At 65.4% G+C, this 21,658-nt stretch overlaps 1 protein-coding gene across 8 annotated transcripts in view; it reads left to right on the top strand.

Annotated features, from left to right (window-relative positions):
* Window positions 1-21,658, top strand: part of MEGF6 (multiple EGF like domains 6) — an 88,382-nt gene that overhangs the window by 56,836 nt on the left and 9,888 nt on the right. For all 8 annotated transcript variants that reach the window (XR_008956772.1, XM_044391478.3, XM_057305342.1 and 5 more), the window contains 13 exons: window positions 3,379-3,501; window positions 10,831-10,956; window positions 11,832-11,954; window positions 13,111-13,233; window positions 13,590-13,727; window positions 14,254-14,373; window positions 14,734-14,856; window positions 15,345-15,524; window positions 15,758-15,889; window positions 16,452-16,580; window positions 17,959-18,087; window positions 19,030-19,164; window positions 19,262-19,396. Coding sequence is in view for 7 of the 8 variants with exons in the window: in XM_044391478.3 (XP_044247413.2) it covers window positions 3,379-3,501; window positions 10,831-10,956; window positions 11,832-11,954; window positions 13,111-13,233; window positions 13,590-13,727; window positions 14,254-14,373; window positions 14,734-14,856; window positions 15,345-15,524; window positions 15,758-15,889; window positions 16,452-16,580; window positions 17,959-18,087; window positions 19,030-19,164; window positions 19,262-19,396 (1,716 nt within the window). In the remaining variant the exon portion in view is untranslated. The remainder of the gene's footprint in view (window positions 1-3,378; window positions 3,502-10,830; window positions 10,957-11,831; window positions 11,955-13,110; window positions 13,234-13,589; window positions 13,728-14,253; window positions 14,374-14,733; window positions 14,857-15,344; window positions 15,525-15,757; window positions 15,890-16,451; window positions 16,581-17,958; window positions 18,088-19,029; window positions 19,165-19,261; window positions 19,397-21,658) is intronic.

The raw sequence follows: 21,658 nt of genomic DNA, 5'->3' as shown, positions 1-21,658 counted from the left end.
AGCCCACCTGCAATGGCCCTTTTGCTCGTAAGCCTCCAGGGATTAGGATGCAACCCTTTGGAGGGCTGTTATTCAGCTGATCCCACTCTCCTTGAAGATCACTGAGCCTGTGGCTCTCAGGTCACAGATGCGGCCACAGTCACAGTCACAGGGTCAGCAGCTCTAGGTGGCTGGAGCCGGCTGAGGACAGCTCTGTTCTTCCCCCACGTGGCTGCCTTGGGAGTGGGGCAGGCAGGGTTAGGGAGCTGGGTCCTGGCTTGCTTCCTGAGTGTCGGTCTCCTCTGTGAAGGGGCTCCAGCAGGAGGTCGGGTGGCCAAATGTCCCGCCGCCCTTCAGCAGGCTTCCCTTGCCCAGAGAGTGAAGGGGGAGGCCTCAGGTCCTTCAGCCTTGAGCTGCCCGCTGTGTCCAGACCCCCACACAGGCTGACAGCACGCGGTGGTGCTGGACGCGGTGGCTGAGTGTCGTTGCACCTGCCAGGCCACCTCTCACAGATCCTGTCCCTGCCAGGGGCAGGTTGCCAATCACCAGGCAGGGCAGCTCCAGGGGCCAGGGGAGAGCTTGGGGCTGCAGTCAGTGTGCCTGCCCCTGCCAAGAGGGGCGCCATGGGAGATGGCTTGCAGACGTGGGCCTATGCATCGTAGCAGGGAGCAGGATTTCTGTCCGCTGGTGTGGACACTTGAATCTGAATGTTCTTTGCGGGCAGCAGGGGGGCCCGAAGAACTGGTCACGTGGGTGGGAGGCCCCGGCTGTCGGGGCAGCCCAGCTGCAGGGGCCCTGCTGGCTGATGGCAGTCTCCTGCCCCAGCATCCCCCGAGTGCTTCTTCCCAGACTGTCCATTCGGTATCCTTGCGGCGCACAGGGCTGTCGGGCTGGCCCAGGGGCTGATGCTGTCTGGGGCTCCCCTTCCGTCCTGGACGGCTTGCTCAGACCTGCCCAGGAGCTGCTGGAGGATGTGGTCCTCCAGGCGGGCTTGGCCCCCCAGCCAGGGGTCTGAGCCGCTCAGGGGTGTACAGCCACCTGAGCCAGCCTCTCCCCCCTCTGGGGGTCTGGACTGAGCCGAGTGTGAATGTGGAGCTGCCGGCTGAGAGCAGGGTTTCCAGAAGCCAGCGTCTCTGCCCGCCTGTGCACCCAGCGTCAGGAGCACAGCAGTGGGCCGGAATGATGCCTGGCAGGGCTGGTCTGGACACTGAGGCTGCCATCCACCCTCCTCAGACAGCACATACCTGGCACATCTTCCCCAAAGCTTCGCTGAGCACCTACTGTGTGCCCAGGGCTATGCTCCCTGCGGTCTCATCTTTACCTCCTCTCTGAGCCCCTGTGGGTGGGTGCTGCCCACCCTGCCCTTCCATCCACTCGCCTCCCTGCTGACTGTCCTGCAGGAGGGCCCTGGGTCCCTCTGTCCCCACCCTCTTGGGGGTTCTGCTGGGGGCCTTTGACCTCTGCCTTCAGGCTGCTTCCCGAGAATCACCTGGCTCCATTCTGAGAGAGCTCCAGGCTGCCACAGGCAGAAGAGAGCCTCCCTGGGTCTTTGGTCTTCTCTCTTAGGCACTTGGCAGGGCCCCGGGGGTCTCCCTGGAGTGGACCTGGCCTGTGTGCAGAGCTGGTCACCTGGAGCTGGTTTGGTGTCATTTCTGGGGTGCCAGGTCCATTCTCAGAGCGCGGGCTGGTGGCGTGGTTCCCGTGTGTGGGAAGCATAAGCTGGTGGGCTGGCGCTGGCCCGGGGGAGCCTCGCCTGTGCCCCACCTTTGGCACCCTTCACAAGTGGGCTCAGACGGCGGGCATTTTCGTTTGGGAGCATGGAAGCTGGGCATTTGCACGGGTGGGAACTGGAGGGTGGAGTCGTGGCTTGTAGATGTTGGAGTGGAACGTCCGTGTGTCCGTCTCCCTGCTTTTGTGGTTGGGGAAGCTGGCTGCTCCGTTGGTGAGGCTGGCGTCTGAGGAGTGTGGACTGGCCCGAGGCCCGGGCCTGGGCTTCGGTCCCCGTGCCTGGTGCCCCCGGGCCCCCCCGTGTCTGCAGTGGCTCCCTTCCTCGGTCTCCATGTTTCCCGGAGATTTGTGTCCCTCCTCGCGCTAGCTCGCACACTGGTGTGTCAGCAGCCTGTTTTTACCACCTCCGTTGTTGCCCAGCCTCCCTGGGGGCCCAGGTTGGTGGATAGAAGTCTGGAGGGAGGGATGAGAGGTGAGGGCAGCCCCCAACTTCTCCGTGCCTCTGCATTCCTGCAGGAGGAGGTGGCCCTCTTGGGGTGCAGGCCCATGGGCCTCCAGCTCTGGGGAGGGTCTTCCCGCCTCTACAGTGCTCAGCTGGGCTCCTGGGGTGGCTCTGCAGGGCCTCTGGGCTGGCCCCATCCTCCTCTGGTCACCACTTTCCTTGGGGCCTGAGGCTTGGTGGGCACGAATGTCTGGCCCTGGTGGTTGGTGGTCTCAGCTGGGAGGTGTTCGCCTGGAAGCAGAGTGCCTGGGACCTCCATGAGGTCCTGTCCTGGGGATGTTGCTGGTGGTCGTCTGTCCCCCGGCGTTGGGAGGCCCCCGGGGGACCCAGGCCGACACCACCCGAGTTTCCCGGGACCAAAACAAATACAACCATGGACGTTTGTTATCGGGCTGTTTTGGAGGCTGAAAGTTCAACATCAAGGTTGCAGCAGCTCCCTCTGAAACCTCCAGGGGAGGACCCCTCCTTCTCCTGTCCTTCCAGCCTCTCGTGGCCCCCCTTGTTCCTTGGCAGTGGCCACCTCATTCCAACCTCTGCCCTCCTGTGTGTCTCGATCAGGACCCTAGTCGCTGGGTTTAGGGCCCCCCTTATCCAGCACGGATAACTAATTACACCAGCATCTTAAGGCCACACCCGAGGCTCTTACTGGATGTGAATTTGGGGGGACATTGTTCCACACTCCTCTCCCTGCCAAAGCCTGGCAAGGGCATCTCATGAGTTGCTGGTTTTTCCCTTTGGGCTCACGGGTCCCAGAGAAACGGCCGGCACGTCCCGAGCGTACTTCTGGATCTGGACTTTGGGACAGAGCTTTAGCTCCAAGTTCAGTCTTGAAAGGCATGAGGAGCGGGGCCTTTCCCGCCTCAGCCCAGTGTCCTCTGCAGCCGCCGTGTTGTCCAGACCACTGCTCCCTGTGTTCTGTCTGACCCCCGGCGCGCCCCACATTCTGGCCACCCCCGGGATGGTGGCTCTTCCCCCCGAGCAGGCTGGCTAGGTGTGAGGGACGGGCCCTGCCTTCTCCCCACTCTGCTCCGGCAAGTGTGGGCTCAGAGCTCGGAGCTCGGGCACCTGGGTGGGGTTCCATGTCCTCAGGGAGGGGGCCTGGCTGGGGTCCCTGGGGCCCGCCCAGGTGGGTACTGGCGGGTAACCCTAGGCCCTGTGTCCCCGTCCAGACGTGGATGAGTGCCAGTTGCACAACGGTGGCTGCCAGCACAGATGTGTGAACACACCAGGCTCCTACCTCTGCGAGTGCAAGCCTGGATTCCGGCTCCATGCGGACGGCAGGACCTGCTTGGGTAAGCACCAGGCAGCCCTGGGAGTGGCTGGCCCCCTGCCTGGGCCCCATGCCACCTCCCTGCCTGGGCTCCTGGCCTCGGCGGTGCCCCCACGCTCCTGGCTGTGCCCACCGGGATGGGGTTGGGCTCCCTGTGCTCCAGGACTAGGAGACGCTAGGGGGCCTGTCTGCTCAGTGGCTGTGTCCTGCGGACTGTGTGCAGCTCCTTGGGGCTCTCGGAGGCCTGTCACGGGCAGTGCGCCCTCCAAGCATGTGAGGGAAAGACTGGGTCCCCAGGGCCTGGCTCCCCCATGCTGAGGCTGAGCCCTGCGACCCTGGGATACTGAGGCCATGTTCCTGGGGGGCCTCTCTTGACTTGGGGAGGAGCCCCTGGGCCACCGTAACGTAGAGGGCCTTCTCAGAAGCTGTGGTGGTGGGTTAGCAGGGTCCCAGGCCTGGGGACCAAACTCAGGGGTGACGTGGGTGCTTGCTGGGTGGCAGGGAGGCTGGTGAGGGCAGGGGCAGGGCCAGCATGAGGCCACTCTTGGCCCACAGAGCTGGGGTTCCTGGGCCCAGGTGCCCCCACCCAGCCTTGGGGAGTGCTGGGGCCTGGCTGTGGCAGGTGGGGAAGAGGTGGCTGAGAAGCGGGACCCTGGCCCCTACTTCCCCTGCAGGGCCTTTCTTCTGTGGGGACTTGATGGAGGTGTCCTGGCCACAGCCTGCTGTCCCCGCAAGCACGGAGGGTCTCCAGGAAGAGAGGGACGGCCCCAGGCGCCCGCTGAGCTGGGGCGTGGAGGGTGGAGGGTCTGCAGGCCAGGGTCTGGTCCCTTGGCTGGCTCTGGGTACAGGGGCTGAGGGCACGGGGCTGCTGTGTCCGGGAGGCCGTGTGGTGGTCGTTCTCTGGGGGGCAGGACACCCCTCGTTTCCACCCCGCAGACACGGAGTGGGCCCGGCGGGCTCCGAGCGGCCTCATTCCTGCACGGCTTGCTGCTCTGTGGCAGGGCGGCCCGCCAGCTCCGGGGGGCCCTCCGGGCACACACACTCTCACATGTCCGGGCGCCGCTCAGGGCGTGAGGCAGCTGCCCCATGGCTTCTCGGGGCTGGGAAGTGGAAACAGATGTGGGAAGTGTTGTAATGTGCTTCCAGGCAAATCTGACGGGTTGCGGCCCCCAGCTGCTGTCTGCTGGGGGCTGCGGAGGGGGCTTCTGGGAGCCTGCTGGTTCACCCAGGCCCCCTGGACATCCCAGAGAGGGGGGTCCCTGGGGGCTGGCCCACGGTGGGCTGGGCTGGGCCTGGTGCCCTCTGCCCCCTCCCTGCCATGGGCTCCCCTGTGCGGGACCTGGGGCTGGAACACACCTCTCCCCGTCTCTCTGGTCTCCCTGTCCGCCGATGATGGCCTTCACTGCGGTGTTGGACGGCAGGAGTGCCCACTGCTGAGGGGGGAACGGACAGGATGAATGCTGGCCTTCCTGGCCACAGGGGAACAGGTGGTGGCCTCTAAGAGTGGCCTTACACTGTTGGCTGAGGGACATTCGGAGGGGCGCCCCTCAGCCTTGCCTTTTCCCCCAGCCCATCCCCTTGCTATGCTGGAGCTCTTCCCAGGAGCCTTCCCTGCGTGGGCTCCGGCCTCCAGAAGTCGTGATCTGTGGCATTTGCTTATTTTGAAGGTCTCTTCAGGGTCTGCTGCCGGGGCTCCTGGGTGTGGTCTGCACAGCCTGGCGGGAGGCTGCTGGGACCTCAGGGTCCCTCTGCCTGGCACCCCAACACCGTGCACCCAGGCGGGCCCCAGGCGGCCTCCGGCTCTCTCGGTGCTGCTGCCCACCTCCTGGCCCCTCCCCATCGCTGGACGTGGTTTCCTCAACGCTGGTGTTTAGCTTCTCTCTCTCTTTCTTGATCGTAACCCCCAGCAGGAGATCTACACCGTACACCGCTTACCTGCACACATCTGGCTCTTTTTGGTGGCTTCTTTGTACCAAAAATTCCTAGGAGCTGACAGCTTGCCAGGGTGCAGGCCGGTGCCTGGGTCCCCCAGGGGAGTCTGGGATTGGGGCGGATTTGTCAGGCTTGGTCCACTGGGAGCTGCCGTTCCTGGAGGGACCTGGGCTTTGCTAGAAACTTCTGGAGTGGACAGGGTTCTCCAGGGAGCTTCTTCCCAGGCAGAGGGAAGTGTCTGCCCATCTCGCTAATGTACCCCTTTTGGTGGCTGAGGGACCCGTCCAGCTGCACTGGCAGCCTTGGGTGTGTAGGCAGGTGTGGCCCCGCGTTTCACATCACGAATGAGGGCTTCCAGGTAGGGGCCTGGTGGAGGGCGTTGCTGGACCCTCCGAGGGCTCTGAGTGGGGTGGAGCTGGACTTCCTGCCAGTTCTCGGGAACTGTGGGGCCCTGGCCCCCTCTCCTCCAGGACTCCCGGGTACAGGACAAGGGAAGAGCTGGGCCTGGTCCGAGATTGGCAGGGCGCCTTCTGCGCTCAGACCACCCGAGGGCTGCAGCAGATGCTTATGGGAGGAGTTAGTACCGGAACCCCCATCCCCCTGGCAGCTGTGAGGCCTGCTGCACAGCTGGGGTACAGCTGCTAGCTGCTCTGGAACCCCTCCCCTGGGGCCTGCTGGGATCCTCTTCTGGGGGAGGGGTGCTGTGCACTCTCCTGGGACTTTTCAGCTGGCAGGAAATGGCCCCAGGCGCCCGCTCCCCTCCAGCAGCTGGGAGGTTGGGGGTGGAGAAGGAGTCCCGGGGAGTTGACCGTTGTTCCTGTGTGCTGTGATCTCTCAGGATGTTGCCAGGTCATGGGGCCCTGAGGGATGTCGGGAAGTCCTCAAAGGAGGCACACTTGGGGGGGGGGGCTTGAAACACACAAGTGGGGCCTTGAAACACTTGTGGAACTTGCCTCCAAGGCAGGGAGAGGACAGGAAATGCACAGCTTTCCCCCAACTCTCCTTTGCAGAAGATCTGGTGGAAATAAAACACAAAAGCGTTTCAATTCTTAAAAATGAGAATTTGCAAGAAGGATTTTGCTATTAGCCCGAGGCCCCCGAGCACCACCCACTTAGCCTGGGCACCAGAGAAGCAGCAGTAGCCCGGCATCGTGGGGCACTCCACTGCCAGGGAGCCTTCCCGGGTGTCCGCCAGACTCAGGTGGGAGGTGCAGGGCCCGGGGTTAGTTTGTCCGGCTTATCACCCTCAGGTCATGGAGCTGGGTTTCCTTTTCCAACTTGGGGCAGTAGGCCTGGGAGTGCTTGGTCAGGTGATGTTCTTGCTTTGCCGGGACACCTCGTAACCCACGGATACCCGCCGCTGGGTGCTGGAGCACCTGGCGCTGGTTTCCCCACCTCCTCTGTGCGGCCGTGCGCTCTGAGCCAGCAGGACACCTGCCCCGAGGTCCCTTCTGGATCCTGCTCTTGGATTTGGATGCTTCTCCCTGTCCCCTTAGGCAAGCGGTACACCAGGGGGTCTCTGTGAGGGAGCACGATATCCCTGGATGCCCTGGGCCTGCCACTTGACAGAGGTGGGGTCTCCGTCTTCCCCCTCCCCTCGGCCTCTGCCCCTATGGCCTTTTGGACTCGCCTCACTCTTCCCATCCCAACACCAGCCCTTGGGGAGGATTCTGGCGTCAGCATGCACTCCCCACCCCCCTTCACCAATGGCTGGAAGCCCCTACCCTGGTTCCCTCTCCTGGGAGTCCCATGGGCCCTGCGGTGCCCACAGCATGGAGGAGGGGCTCCCCAGCTCTGCCTTTCCCTGGGCCTCAGGGGAGTCTCTTTCCCCACCAGGCCGGGGGGTCTGCCAGTGAGGGGGCAGCAAGGGACTGCACAGGGCCTTCTAGCCCTCAGAGGGGAGGCTGTCTGGCCCTGCCGGAGGCCCTGTTGGCAGCCTCTGGGGCTGGCACCAAAGCCACAGGCGGCGGGAAGGTAGAGCTCTCCGGCTCCTCTCCAGACCCCTCCCTGCGAAGCTGCACGTGCAATTCTGAGAACGTTCTCTAGTGCCCCCCAAATCCCGAAGCGGGCTGCAGCTGCAAGAAAGGCGTGTGCCTTCCCAGCCCTGAGGGGGCCATGAGTCTGGATGCGGCGGCAGGAAGGGCAGCCCCACCCCTGAGACGCCCCTGGGAAGTCGTGGCTTTGCCCAAGCCCAGGAGCCCTGCAGTGCAGCCTGCCAGCACCCAGGGGTGATGGGATGGTCACGGTCCAGTCCAGGGGAGCCACGGGCAGCGGTCACCCAGCGGGAAGCAAGAGCAGATGGGGCCATGTGGCAGGGAGGGTTGGAGCTAGGGATGGGGTCGGGGGCTGGGCTGTGTGAACAGCAGCGGGGTGTGCACCCAGGGGCGACAGCAGAGCCTGCGGTTCCTGCCTTAGCTTTACCTCGAGGTGGGTGGTGCTGGGCAGGCGGTGGCACAGCCTGGGTCCTGGGGCCCCCCCTCGTGGCTGTCTCTCCCTGGCTGGGACTTCGGAGCTGTGGTGGCTGGTGGGTGTGTGGTCTGTGATGAGGCTGGTCCAGCCCCTGGCACGTGGGCGAAGGTGGCCACTTGCAGAGCCTCAATTACTCTTGGCTGCCTGCAGCAGGGGGCCCCAGCCGGAGGTGGGGGGCAGGTCAGCACGCAAAGGCAGAGGAGCAGGCAACCCATGCCCGGAGGGATGAGGCGGGCAGAGCCCAAGTGAGTTTCCCCTTCTGCCCTGCCATGCTGGTCCTGTCTCCAGCAGAGGACTTTCTAGAAGGAAGGACCGTGTGGGTGGCCTTTGACCACACGTGGCGGGAGGCTCTTGGGACCTCGAAACCAAGCCAGTCCGAGGGCAGTAATTACCAAACCCCGTGAAGGCAGCGGGAGCCAGAGCCACCCCCGAGCCCGCCCAGAAACCACGGGGCTGGGCTTGGCTGGTGGGCTCGGCATGCTGCTGACAGCCCTGCCCTCCCGCTGGGGGCCTGCCAGGGCACAGCCCCTTGCCGTGCCAGCAGAGCCACTCCGAGTCAGCCGTCCAGCTCCACGGCACTCGGACGCACCTGATGCTGGCCTCCAGCTCCAAATCCGCGCCCAGGTCTCAGGGCTGCCCCCTGTGCCTGCACGAGCAGAGCCCCTGGGGGTGGGGGCACAGGCAGAGCCCCCCTCCCCCCCCACGGATGTGGGTGTTAGCTCGGGGGCCTGTTGCCTTTGTGAGTGGACACCTCACCCCAGGCTCCTGGGTGGTGGCGGCCCCTGCCGGCAGAAGGCGGGGTTGCAGTCCAGCTCCTGGAACCGCGAGGGTTCCAGCCGTGTGTCCTGGAACTTGCAAACCCGGGGGGGGGGGGGGGGGGGGGGGGGAGGATGTATTAGCTCAGGCTCCTGTAACAAGCATCGCGACAGGGTGGCTTGAGGAGCAGAAATTTACTTTCTCGCCACTCTGGAGGTGGGAAGCTCCAGATCGTGGTGCCCACCAGTGGTTCCTGGTGGGGGCCCCTTCCTGGTGGCCCTTCTCCCCGTGGCCTCCTGTGCTGGAGGGAGAGACACAGAGAGACAGAGATCTCACGTCTCTTCTTACAAGGACGCCAATTCTGTCGGGTCGGGGCCGCACCTTTATGACCTCACATAACTTTAAGTTCCTCCATGAAAGCCCTGTCTCCGAGCACAGTCATGTCGGGGGTTCGGTTTTAGGGGTTCGCCTGTGACTCTGGGAGGGACACGAGCACTCGCCCCAGAACCTCCCAGTTTCTGCCGGGCTCTCAGCTTTGCCTCAGGTCGGAGCGCGGTCCTGATTTGCGGGAGCGTCCAGGCTGGGACGTGGATTCCATGGCCGGACTGTGCAGTGACCCGAGGGGCCTGGAAACGTCCCCACCAGCTCTGGGCACTGACCACGCCAAAGCCGGCCCCTCCCCGAGCTGACAGCCCAGTGCTGAGAAGAATCTGCTCGCTGAGCTTTCCGGGAACCCGTGGCACAGGACGCTGGGCTTGGCTCCCTCATGCACACAGCTGGGGAGCATCTGGGACCTCAGGACCGTGCGGCCGAGTGGCAGGAGACCGGAGCCCGGGCTCCCTCTGCCTGTCCCCCCGCCGGTGATTTCTCCCCTGCCTGCTGCCGCGGGCGCTGTGCCTAATTGTCCCTGGGCCTGACCTGGGGGCTCTGCCTGGCAGGAGGGGCTCCTTGCCCGCCCTGCCACAGCTCCCTGGGTCCTCCTGGTGGCCGTGGGGCCTGTCCTGCCGGCCCCCCTGCCCCGGGCTCCAGGACCGCTGTCTGTGTGCCCGTCCCACCCTGTCAGGAGGGGCTCCTGGTCCCCATTACGAGTCTCAAGCAGGGGTGCAGTTGGAGTCATGAACACGAACAGCCCCAGGACTGGGGCGGGGGGCTCAGGTCCTACTCGGAAACGTCTGAGTGACAGTGGTGGCTGAAGCGTAGCGTGGCAGGTGGGGCAGGCGGGGCCTTGGGGGATCAAAGCAGAGTTGGGGTGGCTGGGTGGGGAAGGGGGTTCATTGCTGAGGGGACAGCAGACGGGGGCAGCCTGGCCGGCCGTGGTTGGGCCCAGGCCTCGTGTCTCTGCCGCTCCGCTGCGCACGTGGCAGGTGCAGCCAGGAGACAGAGCCGTCACTGCCACCCTCGTGTCCTCCCTGGGCGCAACCCCCTTGGGCCGGGACCCTCGGCAGGGGCTCCCAGCCCTATGCCTCAGGTGAGGACACTGGGTCCTCCCACGAGTGCTGTGTTTTGGATTTCTCGAACATGCTTGCCTTGAAGGGCCCTGCTTCTGGCATCAGCGTGGTCCTAGCGTCCTCAGAGCCCCGAGGCCACGTGCCTAGCGTGTGTGGATGCCGTGGCTGCCACTCGGTGCCACCAGGCCCGCGGCTCCTGCTCCCACACAAACCGCCGAGGGTCAGCAGGAGCTGGCCTGCTCCACCAGGAGCTGGAGGCCAGGCCTCTGGGCCACGGTGACCTCCGTGGCAGCCCCGCGCCCACACTGGCCTGGCCCGACGGGAGAGTGGAAATGTCTGGGCCCCCACCGCCCACAGCTGGCCTGCCGCCTCCTCCGGGAGCCTCCCAGTCTGCTTGGCCTCTGGGCTCCGGACGTGCTGGCTCTCAGCAGGGCCCCGTGTGTTGCATTCCGTGCTGGGTGATGCGGGGTGGCTCTGGAGTGCCTGTCTACACCCGGTCCTCAGGCAGTCTGGGGACAAGGATCCAGAAGTGGATCGTGGTCTGTGTACCCTGTGTATGGGCTGAGAAGCGAAGCCCGGCCTGTGAGCACTGTAGGAACAGTGTCCCCTCTCCGAGTCCCTGCTTCTGGGACAGAGACGGACAGGAAGAGGGCCACAGAGGGTCCTGGAGGGTTTCTGCAGGAGGTAGGCCCCTCGGCTGGGTCATCCTCCGGGGCTGTGTCCACAGCTCCTGTCTGTGTCCCCAGCCATACAGTCCTGTGCCGTGGGCAACGGCGGCTGCCAGCATCAGTGCGTCCAGCTTACGGCAACCCAGCTCCGCTGCCAGTGTCGCCCCGAGTTCCAGCTCCAGGAGGACGGGAAGCGCTGTGTCCGTGAGTGTGCTGCCAGCCCTCGGGTGAGGGGCACTGGGGCTGGGACCCCCACCAGGACTCCCGTACTCCACAGACCCACAGGCCCACCCACGGACCCCAAAGCCTGAGCCCAGGGCTACTGCTGGGACAGATACTGGACTCGCCTCCCTGCTTGGCCGCTGGGGCTGGAAGTGGGGCTCGGGGGAGGCAGGGCCCCTTGGCTGCCCGGAGGTGGTGGGAGCATCGTCCAGCCCCCGGGGGGTGTGGGGAAGGAAGCCCCTTAGGCTGTGCTCTGGGATCACGCATCTGTTGGGGGCAGGAAGTCCTGGATGGGGAATGTGGGGGATGACAAGAAAGGGCATCCTGCATGGTTCTCAGTTCTAATGCCTGCCCTGGGCTTTGTGTGGGCAAGTGGGACCCAGGCCCAGCCCTCGGGTGGCTGGGCCCCACCTGGCACCTTGCCCTGGGGTCTCGGGCTGCCTGTCATGGAAGGAGGAGCTTTGCAGATGGAGATGGTGGGGCAGGCTCGGGGGCCCCAAGATGTGGAAATGGCGGGGTGCTGGGATGCAGCACGCACCGAGAGTACTCCCCACACCTGGCCTCGTGGGTCCCAGGCCAGGAGTGAGGGTGGGCCTGAGGGGCTGAGCAGGGTGGTCAGAGTGCCATGGGGTTGCAGGGCTGGGGGGCTGCAGGGCGGCTTGGCTCTGAGTAGGAGAGGGCTTAGAGGAGCTGGTGGGCACCCTGACTTCTCAGGGGTGTCTTGGGGGCTCCCACATCTGGGGGAGGGGAGACCCCCACCGAGCCTGGGGGGGACTCATGAGAGGCCTGGGACACCCCAGATCTGCTGGAGCCCGCCGCCTTCCCTTTGCTCCATCCCTCTGGGCCTGTGACCGCAGGGAGAAACCCGTGCGCAGACCGGAACGGCGGCTGCATGCACACGTGCCAGGTGCGCCGCGGCCTCGCCCACTGTGAGTGCCACACGGGCTTCCTGCTGGCGGCCGACCGCAGGTCCTGTGAAGGTAAGGTGCCTTCCCCGTGCGCCAGCCCCACCCTGGGGCCAGCTGTGGGGGGACCCGGGCCCAGCCGCTGCTGCACCCGACCTTGGGCGGGGGACGGGGGGACTGGGACACACTCGAGGAGCGCGAGTCTCCTTTCGGCAGAAGCCGGAGGGCTCAGGTTGTGTTTTCAGGAGTTCCTGTGTTAGCTTAGTAGTTTGTGGTCGTCAGGGAAACAGAAGGGGCCACGGAGCGAAGGAAGGGAGAATCCCTGGAGCGCCAAGGCTGTCTCTGCAGCCGGCTTCTGGATGTTTTTGTGGGTTGTTTGTAAACTTGCGCACTTAGAATCATCCCAGATCCCAGCTGGGCGCCGCTTTCTAGGACACGCCCCTTCATCCTTGGCTTCCGGGGTGCAGGCCGCGCAGCCTACAGTGTTTACTACCCATCCCAGGAATTTGGGGGGCCCCCTCCTCCCTGTGCACGCAGCTCTGGGGAGGGGTCTTGTACGTCCCCCCGTCGCCCTCGGGCTGCATCCAGGGCAGGCAGTGGCTGTTTCCCCAGGCGTCGTAGGTGGGGGTCCGAGAGGCGGTGCTGCGGGGTACGGGCCCCACGGCACAGACACCAGGAAGGAGGGTGTGAGGCGCCCTTGCTCTGCTGCTCTGGAGGGCTCCGCAGGAAGCGGGCCGAGGGCCAGCTTCATCCCAAGGAATCTCAGGGGGTGTGACCCAAGCAGTGTTGGGGATCAGACCCCAGGATTTGGGCCCTCATGGCCAGTGCTGTGGGTGGGGAGGCTGACGATGGCCCCCGGTGTCCACAGGCCCCTAGAGGCAAGCCATGGAAAGGCCCCTGTGGCAGGCCCGAGACCGGGCTTGGTGACGGGGGGGCAGCACAGCCGAGGCAGGTGGGTTCAGAGACGGACCCCGTTGCCCGATGCTGCTGGCCCAGACCTGTGCCCTCCTCGCCCTGACAGGGAGCATGGTTCTACCCCTGGGTGCTGTTGATGGGAACGTGGACGCTCCGGTGGGCTGCCTGTCACAGAGCCTTGGAACACGACCTGGGGAGGGAGCCCTGTGTCTGAGCCCTGACCCCCAGTGGGACCCCTCCACACTGAGCCCCACCCTGGGGCCGCACCTCCCAGGCCAGCAGTCCGGAGCCCTCCACCTCGATCTCTCCCGTGCAGATGTGGACGAATGTGCCACAGGGCAGGCCCAGTGTGCCCACGGCTGCCTCAACACCCGGGGGTCCTTCACCTGCCTGTGCCACGCCGGCTACGAGCTGGGCGCTGACGGCCGGCAGTGCTACCGTGAGTGGGCAGAGGGCGGGCGCTGGACCCTGGGGTGTGGAGAGACCTGGGAGCAGCGATGCAGTTCCCCAGGCCCCACAGGCACTGGCGTGCTGTGGCCTGGCGAAGGGGTAGAGCTGTCCTGTCAGCCAGGGGCAGTGCTGGGTGTGGGGGCTGAGGTTGGCCTGGGGTGTCGTGGGGAGGGGGGCAGTAGGGGCAGAACATTCCAGAGCCCACCCAGCCCAGGAGCTGGGTACAGCCTGTTTCCCAGTAAGATGGGCCTGGGGGCTACAGGCTGGCTGCCGGGGTCAGGGAGTACCATGGGAGGGGGTCACCAGGACCCCATCCCACATCCCTACTGGCGGGTCTCGTCGCAGGTATCGAGATGGAGATTGTGAACAGTTGCGAGGCAAACAATGGGGGCTGCTCGCATGGCTGCAGCCACACCAGTGCGGGGCCGCTCTGCACCTGCCCCCATGGTTATGAGCTGGACGAGGACCAGAAGACGTGCATCGGTGCGCAGTGGTTCCCTGCACGCTGCCCCCCACCCCCAGTGTCCACACGGCGGTTCCCTGCACGCTGCGCCCCCCCCCCCCCCGTGCGTCTGCTTGATGCCCTGAATCGGCAGCTCCCTCCTGTGCTCCCCATCCTGCTCGCTCTGCTCTGGGCTGGGGGCTGGGCCGAGCGTGGGTCCTGCTGAGCACCCGGCACCCGCACCCCGTCAGCCCCAGCAGCCCCCCCACCCCGCCGCTCGGTCACTTGGTTCAATGCCCCGATTGCTGGGAGTAGCACCTGGAACCCTGAGAGGTGCAAAGGTTCTCTTCAGGGGGGACCCTGCTGCAAGACGGAATCCCCACCACCCTGCAGCCCCCCATCTGGCCCCCACAGCAGGCAGGGCGGCCCTGGGGCCGCGGCGCATGTCCTGTGTGTGTGTCTGCGGGGCCAGGGTGCTGCGTGGACGTGTGTGAACACGTGCGGGGCACATGTGTTGGTGGGCATGCATGCAGGCAGGTGCCAGTGGCCCTGGTGTGTACCCAACAGACGTGGACGACTGTGCAGCCTCCCCATGCTGCCAGCAGGCCTGCACCAACAGCCCCGGCGGGTACGAGTGTGGCTGCTATGCCGGCTACCGGCTCAGCACCGACGGCTGCGGGTGTGAGGGTGAGTGGCGGTGAGTGGGCAGCTGCTGCGGGGCCGCTGGGGGTGGCCCCTTGCTGTGCTCCGCCCCAGGGCCTTGCTTGAGCACCTGCTGCCCGCACAGCCACGCGACCTCGCTGTGCCCCCCCACTAGCGGTGTCTCGCTCACGGGCTGGGCCTGCGCCCCTGGCTGCTCCCACCCGGCCTCCCCCGGGCTGGTGTCCAATGTCACTCTGACGCTGGACACAGGAGGATGGCCGTGGAGCGGGCCTGCCCCAGCAGCTCTGGCCGTGGCCTCAGTCCAGTGGGCAGAGGCGGGGTGGGAGGGCCCCGCGTCCCCGACCCCCAGGGAATAGGCCCCAGCAGCCCCGGGTCTGCCTGCAGACGTGGACGAATGTGCATCCGGCCGCGGCGGCTGTGAGCACCATTGCACCAACCTGGCGGGCTCCTTCCAGTGCTCCTGCGAGGCCGGCTTCCGGCTGGATGAGGACCGCAGGGGCTGTGCCCGTGAGTCTCTGCCTCTCCCTGTGGGGACCCCACCTTCTCAGGCACCTGCTCCTGGTGCCCCCGTACTCCCCTCCCTGGCTGCATGGACCCACTTCAGTCCCGCCTCCCGCTCTGGGCCAGGCCCTGGGCAGCAGGAGGGGGAGGGGCTGGTTAGACGGGGCATTCTCCAGGGCAGGGTGCTGCCCGGGGGTCCTGGGTGGTCCAGCTCCTGCACTGCGCAGGTGACGCAAGGGATGGGGGACAGCGTTCAAGGGGAAGAGAGGCCCCGCCCCTGCCTCCCCCTTCCATGCTTGGTCAGGAGTGCAGCTGGGATGCCCCCTTGCCACCACCCTGAGGAGGGGTGCAGCAGGGGCTGCGGGTCGGAGCCCCGGGGGTGGGGCTCAGGCTCTGGGCTGCATCTGGGCACTGGGCACCAAAGGGCAGGAGGATCCAGTACCAAGGAGGACGGTGGGTGGCAGGGGCTAAGGGGCCTTTGTGACCCCACCCAGCCCTGGAGATCCCCGAGGTGGACCTGGACGGCCAGCTGCCCTTCGTGCGGCCCCTCCCGCACATTGCGGTGCTCCAGGACGAACTGCCTCACCTCTTCCAAGACGACTATGTTGGGGTCCAGGAGGAGGACGAGGCGGCCGCCGAGGCCCGGGCCGAGCACACGCTGATGGAGAAGTTTGGTGAGAGGTGGGCCCGGCCGTGGGGCTTCTGGTCTCAGGCACCACGGCCCACGTATGCTCAGCCCGGCCGCTGCCCACCCACTGGTCTTGGGCTTGAGGAAGAGCCTGGTAGTGGTCTTGTTTGACCAAGGCTCAGAGATGGTGCTGGGTTTGCACAGCATGTGTGGGGCTGAGCCTGGCTGGACGTCAGGCCCTGACGTTACCCCACCTCCGGCCCCACTGGTCTGCCCCAGTCTGCCTGGACGCCTCCTTCGGCCAGGACTGCAGCCTCACGTGTGACGACTGTCGGAATGGGGGGACCTGCCTCCCAGGCCTGGATGGCTGTGACTGCCCCGAGGGCTGGACCGGCCTCATCTGCAATGAGAGTGAGGACACAAGGTTGGGGGTGGTATGAGCCCCGGGGACCTGCAGGCGGCCACCCTGGCAGGGGTCCTGGGGACTGGCAGGGCCTGGCGTCTGCCCCTCGTGGATGGTCCAGGGCAAGCAGGCCAGCAACTAAGGCAGCGAAGGGGGTCTGACGAAGAGTGGCTGGTGGGCAAGCAGTCATGTCCATGTCCTGGGTGAGAGCAGCCATGACCCAGGCCACCGGCAGATCGGTAGCTGGAGTACTTTTGAGACCTGCTCTCCCAGCCCTGTCCGGTGACCCTGGGCCAGGCACACGGTGCTGGTCGGTGTCCAGGGCTCTGTGTGCTGAAAGCCCTGCCGAGAAGCTGGCTGTGCTGGAGTTCAGAGAGCGAGGACACAGCGATTGATTAGTGATGTCTGCTGTGTGCTGGGGCAGGACTAGGGGCACGAGTGCCTCTGGTCCGTTGCTTCTGAATGGGGTGGCTCATACCCCGGGAGGGTTGCTCAGCATGCCTAGAGGGGCTGCTGGGCCCAGAGTCCTGCAGGCGGGTGACCCTCGCGCTTTGCCGTCCCTGCCTGCAGCTTGCCCTCCAGACACCTTTGGAAAGAACTGCAGCCTCTCCTGCGGCTGCCAGAACGGCGGGACCTGCGACCCTGCGACGGGCACCTGCCGCTGCCCCCCTGGCGTCGGTGGAGCCCGCTGTGAGGACGGTGGGTGCAGCCCCTCCTGGGACTCTGGAGTGTCCCCGGGGTGGAGGCGATGGAACACAACTGCTCAGTAGGCCTGCTGGCTTCTCCTGGCCGCCTGCCTTCTGCGGGGTGGGGAGGGGGAAAGCAATGACGTGGTGAGAGCAGTGTAGCGTTTTCACTGTTTGCTTTTCCTGGGACCCCACGGGAGCACGTGCTGAAGACTTGGCAGAACAGCACTTTTGCAATGGGTTCCCCTGGAAGGTAGTGAGCTCCCTGTTCCTGGAAGCATTCAAGTAGAGTTCTTTGGTGGGTGGGTGGGATTTGTCTGGGCCTATGGCTGCACGGGACACATTGCTGTCCTTTTGAACTGGGGAGTGTCTACATTTTTGAATTTGAGAGTAGCCTTAGATAAATTTTCCAGGCGACTGAGGCTTTACCTTTAAGTCTGCAGACCTTTGAAATTCTGCCTCTTTTGCTGGAGATGTAGCTAATGTGTCGAGAATTTCTTGCCTTAATAAGGGGTAGTTTCAGTCCCTGGAGCCCGTCCCAGGGCTTCGGGGCGGCAGCCTCGCAGGGCTGTCCTCCTCCTCCCTCTGGTCGGACTCCGCGGCTCGTCCGCGTCCCTGCCCTTCCCTTTGAAACCCGCCGTGTAACAGAAGCAGCGCCCCTGCAGCCTCTTGGTCAGCCTTCCCATGTCCGGGTTTTCTCTCCTTTCTCTTTTAAGGACGCTCGTGGATTAGGATAACCCAGGAGTCTCATCTGCAGATCCTGGGGATTTAGGCGTGGCCATATTTCGGGGTGACTGTTCCGCTCCCTGCAGGCCTTCGGGAGGCAGGACTGGGGCAGGAGCGAGCCCGAGGGAGGCACTTTGGCAGGGAAATCCAGATGCCCTCTCCTAGCCCTGGGGCCCCCTGAGCTTGGTCCTGGGATGCTGGCTGGCTGGGGCTGTGTGCCCTTCGTTCTCTGAAAGCCAGAGGTGGGGCTAGGTGACCACCGAGGGATGGAAGTCGGCATGTGGTAGACGGGGGTCAGACACAGGAGACCAGGGTGAGGTCTTTGTGCAGCTCCCACGCGTATGCTGAAGAATGTGCTTGGCTTCGTGCCCCGGCCATTCTCCAGACCACAGACGCTGGGGAGACAGGCCAGCCGGGGCAGATGGCCATATCCCTGGCTCATCTTGTGTCTGCCCTGTCGTCATGGTGCCCTTGCCTGCCCCCGGGCCCCTCCCTGTCTGGGATACAGAGTCCTCAGGCTGCTGGTGGCCCCAAAGCCCTCTGGCCCTGCCCTGGTGGCCTGGGCCCCTCCTAGCTCCTATGCTGGGCACAGGGGACCCTTGGAGCACCTCCACGGGTGTGGGGACGTGTCCAGGTGGGCACTCAAGGGACCCCGCATCCCACAGGCTGCCCCAAGGGCTTCTACGGCAAGCAATGTCACAAGAAGTGCCACTGTGCCAACCGTGGCCGGTGCCACCGCCTCTATGGGGCCTGCCTCTGTGACCCGGGGCTCTACGGCCGCTTCTGCCACTTGGGTGAGTCCTCTGCCCTGGTGGCCTGTGTCCAGGGGGCGGGGGGGTTGCTGCACAGTAAGGCCGAGTGCTCCTGGGCCTTGCTGCCCACGCTCAGGCTTGGGAGTGACTGTTCTGCAGAGGACCTGGGGCTCAGTGAGGTCCCTCCGCTGGCATGTGGGCTCCACCCCAGGGGCCCAGAGCTGTGTCCTCCGGTCTGTGCTGGCCTTCAGAGTGTCTCGGGGGGTGGTCCCCAGCCTTCTGACGCCTCCTAGCCCCACAACTGGGCTAACGGGTCGGCGGCAGTATGGGCAAAGGCAGGCCACCCTTGGAATCTTCTGGGGCACGGGGCTCACCTTGGCTTTTGGAGTTTCCTGGCAGCAAGGGTGAGTCCTGAGTCCCCAGTGGGGTCACCCCTCGCTGGCGGGCTGGTGGGGAACAGGTGGGGGATGATGAGCAGACTTCATCTGGGAGCTCCATACGGTACTTTGCCGGAAGGATTATTTAAAGGGGGAGGTTGAGGGGCGCCTGGGTGGCACAGCGGTTAAGCGTCTGCCTTCGGCTCAGGGCGTGATCCCGGCGTTCTGGGATCGAGCCCCACATTAGGCTCTTCCGCTATGAGCCTGCTTCTTCCTTTCCCACTCCCCCTGCTTGTGTTCCCTCTCTCGCTGGCTGTCTCTATCTCTGTCGAATAAATAAATAAAATCTTAAAAAAAAAAAATAAATAAAAAAATAAAGGGGGAGATTGGGATTCCAAGAGTCTCCTGGCTGGGAGGTGGCGTGACCCGGGGCCAATGCCTGGACTTCGCTGAGACCGTTTCTCATCTATGAAATAGGCACAGTGGTCCCAGTGGCTGGGGCAGGCCGTGCCTCTCTGCGCGGCTCCTGGGGGGCTGGAGACCCTGGGACCCGGGAGGGGCTGGTGCACGCGGTAGGCAGGCCCCCCTCTTGGTTCTGTGGGTGCAGCCTGTCCGCCGTGGGTCTTCGGGCCCGGCTGCTCGGAGGAGTGCCAGTGCGAGCAGCGGAACACGCTGGCCTGTGACCGGAGGGATGGCAGCTGCTCCTGCAAGGCGGGCTTCCGGGGCGAGCGGTGTCAGGACGGTGAGTGCAGGGGTGCGGGGAGTCGGGGAGTCGGGGAGGGCCCCAGGCTGGCTGACCCTGCAGGCCCCTCTCTTCTCTCTCTTCTCGCCCCCTGCAGAGTGTGTGCCAGGCTTCTTTGGGCCCGGATGCCTACAGGCGTGTTCCTGCCCTCAGGGCATAGCCTGTGACCCCGTCAGCGGCCAGTGTGGGAAGCCGTGTCCTGCCGGCTACCAGGGGAAGGACTGTGACCAAGGTCAGTGGCTGGCCCCAGCGATGCCCAGGGTCGGGTGGGGTGTGGGTCCTCTGGCCCACGCTGGGCACCGGACCCCTGAAGTGCTGTACAGCTCCAGGGGCTGAGTTGGCCATGCAGCCTGGCCTACCCTGGTCGCGCAGTGGTGACCCTGCACTGGTCTGCCTGTCCCCGTGTCCTGGTCAGGGCTGCTAGGGCAGGAGTGAGTCTGTGTGCCCGGGGCCTGGCCCAGGGAAGGGGTCACGTCCTACAACGTTGTTCCCCCCCCCCTTGTTAGCTACAGCATGCTCAGGGTGCTGGGATTCGGGGGGCTGGCACTCCGTCCTGCTGGCTCTGAGTCTGCAGGACCTGGGCAGCTGCTCGGCGCGCAGCCTTGGGCTGGAGGTGCGGCATGGCGCGGGGCTGGAGGGAATGGGGGCAGAGCGGTGGGCCCGGCTGGAGGCCCGGGCCCGTGTTGACACACCACAGACAGCCTGAGTCCGGGGGCAGCCCTGACCCCACTCACAGGGTGTGGGCAGCTGGGGACCACCCGTGGCACAGACAGCACAGCCATCTGCACCTGTCGGCCCTAGGGACATGGGGACCACCGGGCCTGCAGGGTGACTGGTGTGAGCATGCCTCGGGGGCTGGCTGGCTCCACCTCCCCCTAGCCATGGCCTGTCCCCTCTGGGGAACAGGGAGGGGGCCCTGGGGACCCAGCCTGAGCTGAAGGGTCAGCATCTCCCTCTGCAGCCAGGCCACATCCCTTCAGAGTGGTGACCCCGTGCAGGGCTCTTGGGTCCCAGGGGTCCAGGAAGGGTGTGTGTGGGGTGCTGGGAACCCAGCCAGGACCACCCCCCCCAGCTTGGTGTGCACCCCAAGGGTCTCCGTGGTGTCTGGTGCCCTTTAGCTGCTGTTCTCCTGTCCCTACGAGCTCCCCACCCGGACCCCTGACTTCTCTCGGCTTCCCCTGTGCCCCTGCGGACACTCAGCCGAGCGCTGGTGCTCACGAGCACGCCCACACACCTGCATTGGCTTGCCGCAGTGGCCGGGAGCTCTCTCCGGAGAAGCGTCCATGCCGCCCGCCACCCTCCAACGTCTGCGGTGGCTTGTTAGCGGAGGGCTCCCCGCCGCCCTTCCCCGCCGCTTTGCCTTCTCGTTTTCCCCTTTTCTCTGACCGGCTCCTGTGCCCTAAGGGTGCACCGCAGGAAATGCCACACAGAGGTTATAGGAATGACGGGCTCCCCACTGTTGTTGGGTCTGGAAAGATTTACTACCCCAAATGCCTGTCTGCCTGGCTCCCCGAGGCCCACAGGATGGCTTCAGTGCTGCCGTGGGGCCTCCCATTCCCTGGTTCCCGCAGTGCGGAAGCCTGTGTGTGCGCGTCTCCAGTCCTGCGGACGTGCCTGCGCCTGCTGGGAGGTGGGCGGGTGCCCGCAGGCGATGGGCCCCCGGGACGTGGTTCACCGGGCTGTGTCCTCAGTCCCCAAGCTCCCTGAGCTCCCTCACCTTCCTGGCTGCAAAGGCCCCAGGGCTGGGACTCCACCCATGCTGCTGACACTCTTTCCCGGGATCCGCCTGTTCTCCCCACTCCCCCAGGGCTGCTTTGATCCTGTGAGCTCTGATCACAGCTGCTCCCTCCAGGACTGCGCCCGCCTTCCTGGGCCTGCGGGAGCTTTCCTTGCAGTCCTCGGGGAGCAGCTGCAAGACTGCCCAGGGTTACGGCCGGCCTGCCTGCTGGGGCACTTGGGGTGTGGGGGAGGCCGTGCCCAGGCTGGTCAGGGGCTTCCAGCGCTGGGGGCTCTGCCTGTCCCCACAGGGAGGCTCTGGGCTCCTGACACCCACGTGCTTCGCTGCAGTCCTGCTCCGGCACAGAGCACCTGGGCCAGTCCTTCTCAGGAGGGTCTCTCTCCTTGGTCTCTGCTCTTCCCCGGGGTCTTGCTGACCCTCTGCTGGGCAGAGGAGGAGGGGGACCCAGGACTCAGGGTCCTCCACATCCTCTTAACGTGCCTGGCTCCCGTGGCAGCCCCCATTCTGCTGGGAGAGGGTCGCAGCTGGGGTAAAGTGGTGTATGCAGACCCCCACCTCGCCCCATCCCATGCTCTTTGGGATTCTGAGACTGAGGGGCCAGATTTGTCCTGGGCTTCCTGGCTGGGTGGGGAGGGGGAGCTGCAGGGTACTCACAGAGTCCGTCCTGCACCCCCTTTCCCCTTTGCACGGTCAGCCCGAGCAGGCCCCTCCCTGCAGGTGTGCTCAGTGCTCTGCCTGCTCCTGTGACCCCCATGG

This window comes from Ursus arctos, unplaced genomic scaffold (genome assembly GCF_023065955.2).
Source record: "Ursus arctos isolate Adak ecotype North America unplaced genomic scaffold, UrsArc2.0 scaffold_32, whole genome shotgun sequence".
Classification (NCBI taxonomy): Eukaryota; Metazoa; Chordata; class Mammalia; order Carnivora; family Ursidae; genus Ursus; species Ursus arctos.
Note: the sequence above shows the minus strand (reverse complement) of the source record. Positions and strands in the feature narration are given on the sequence as shown.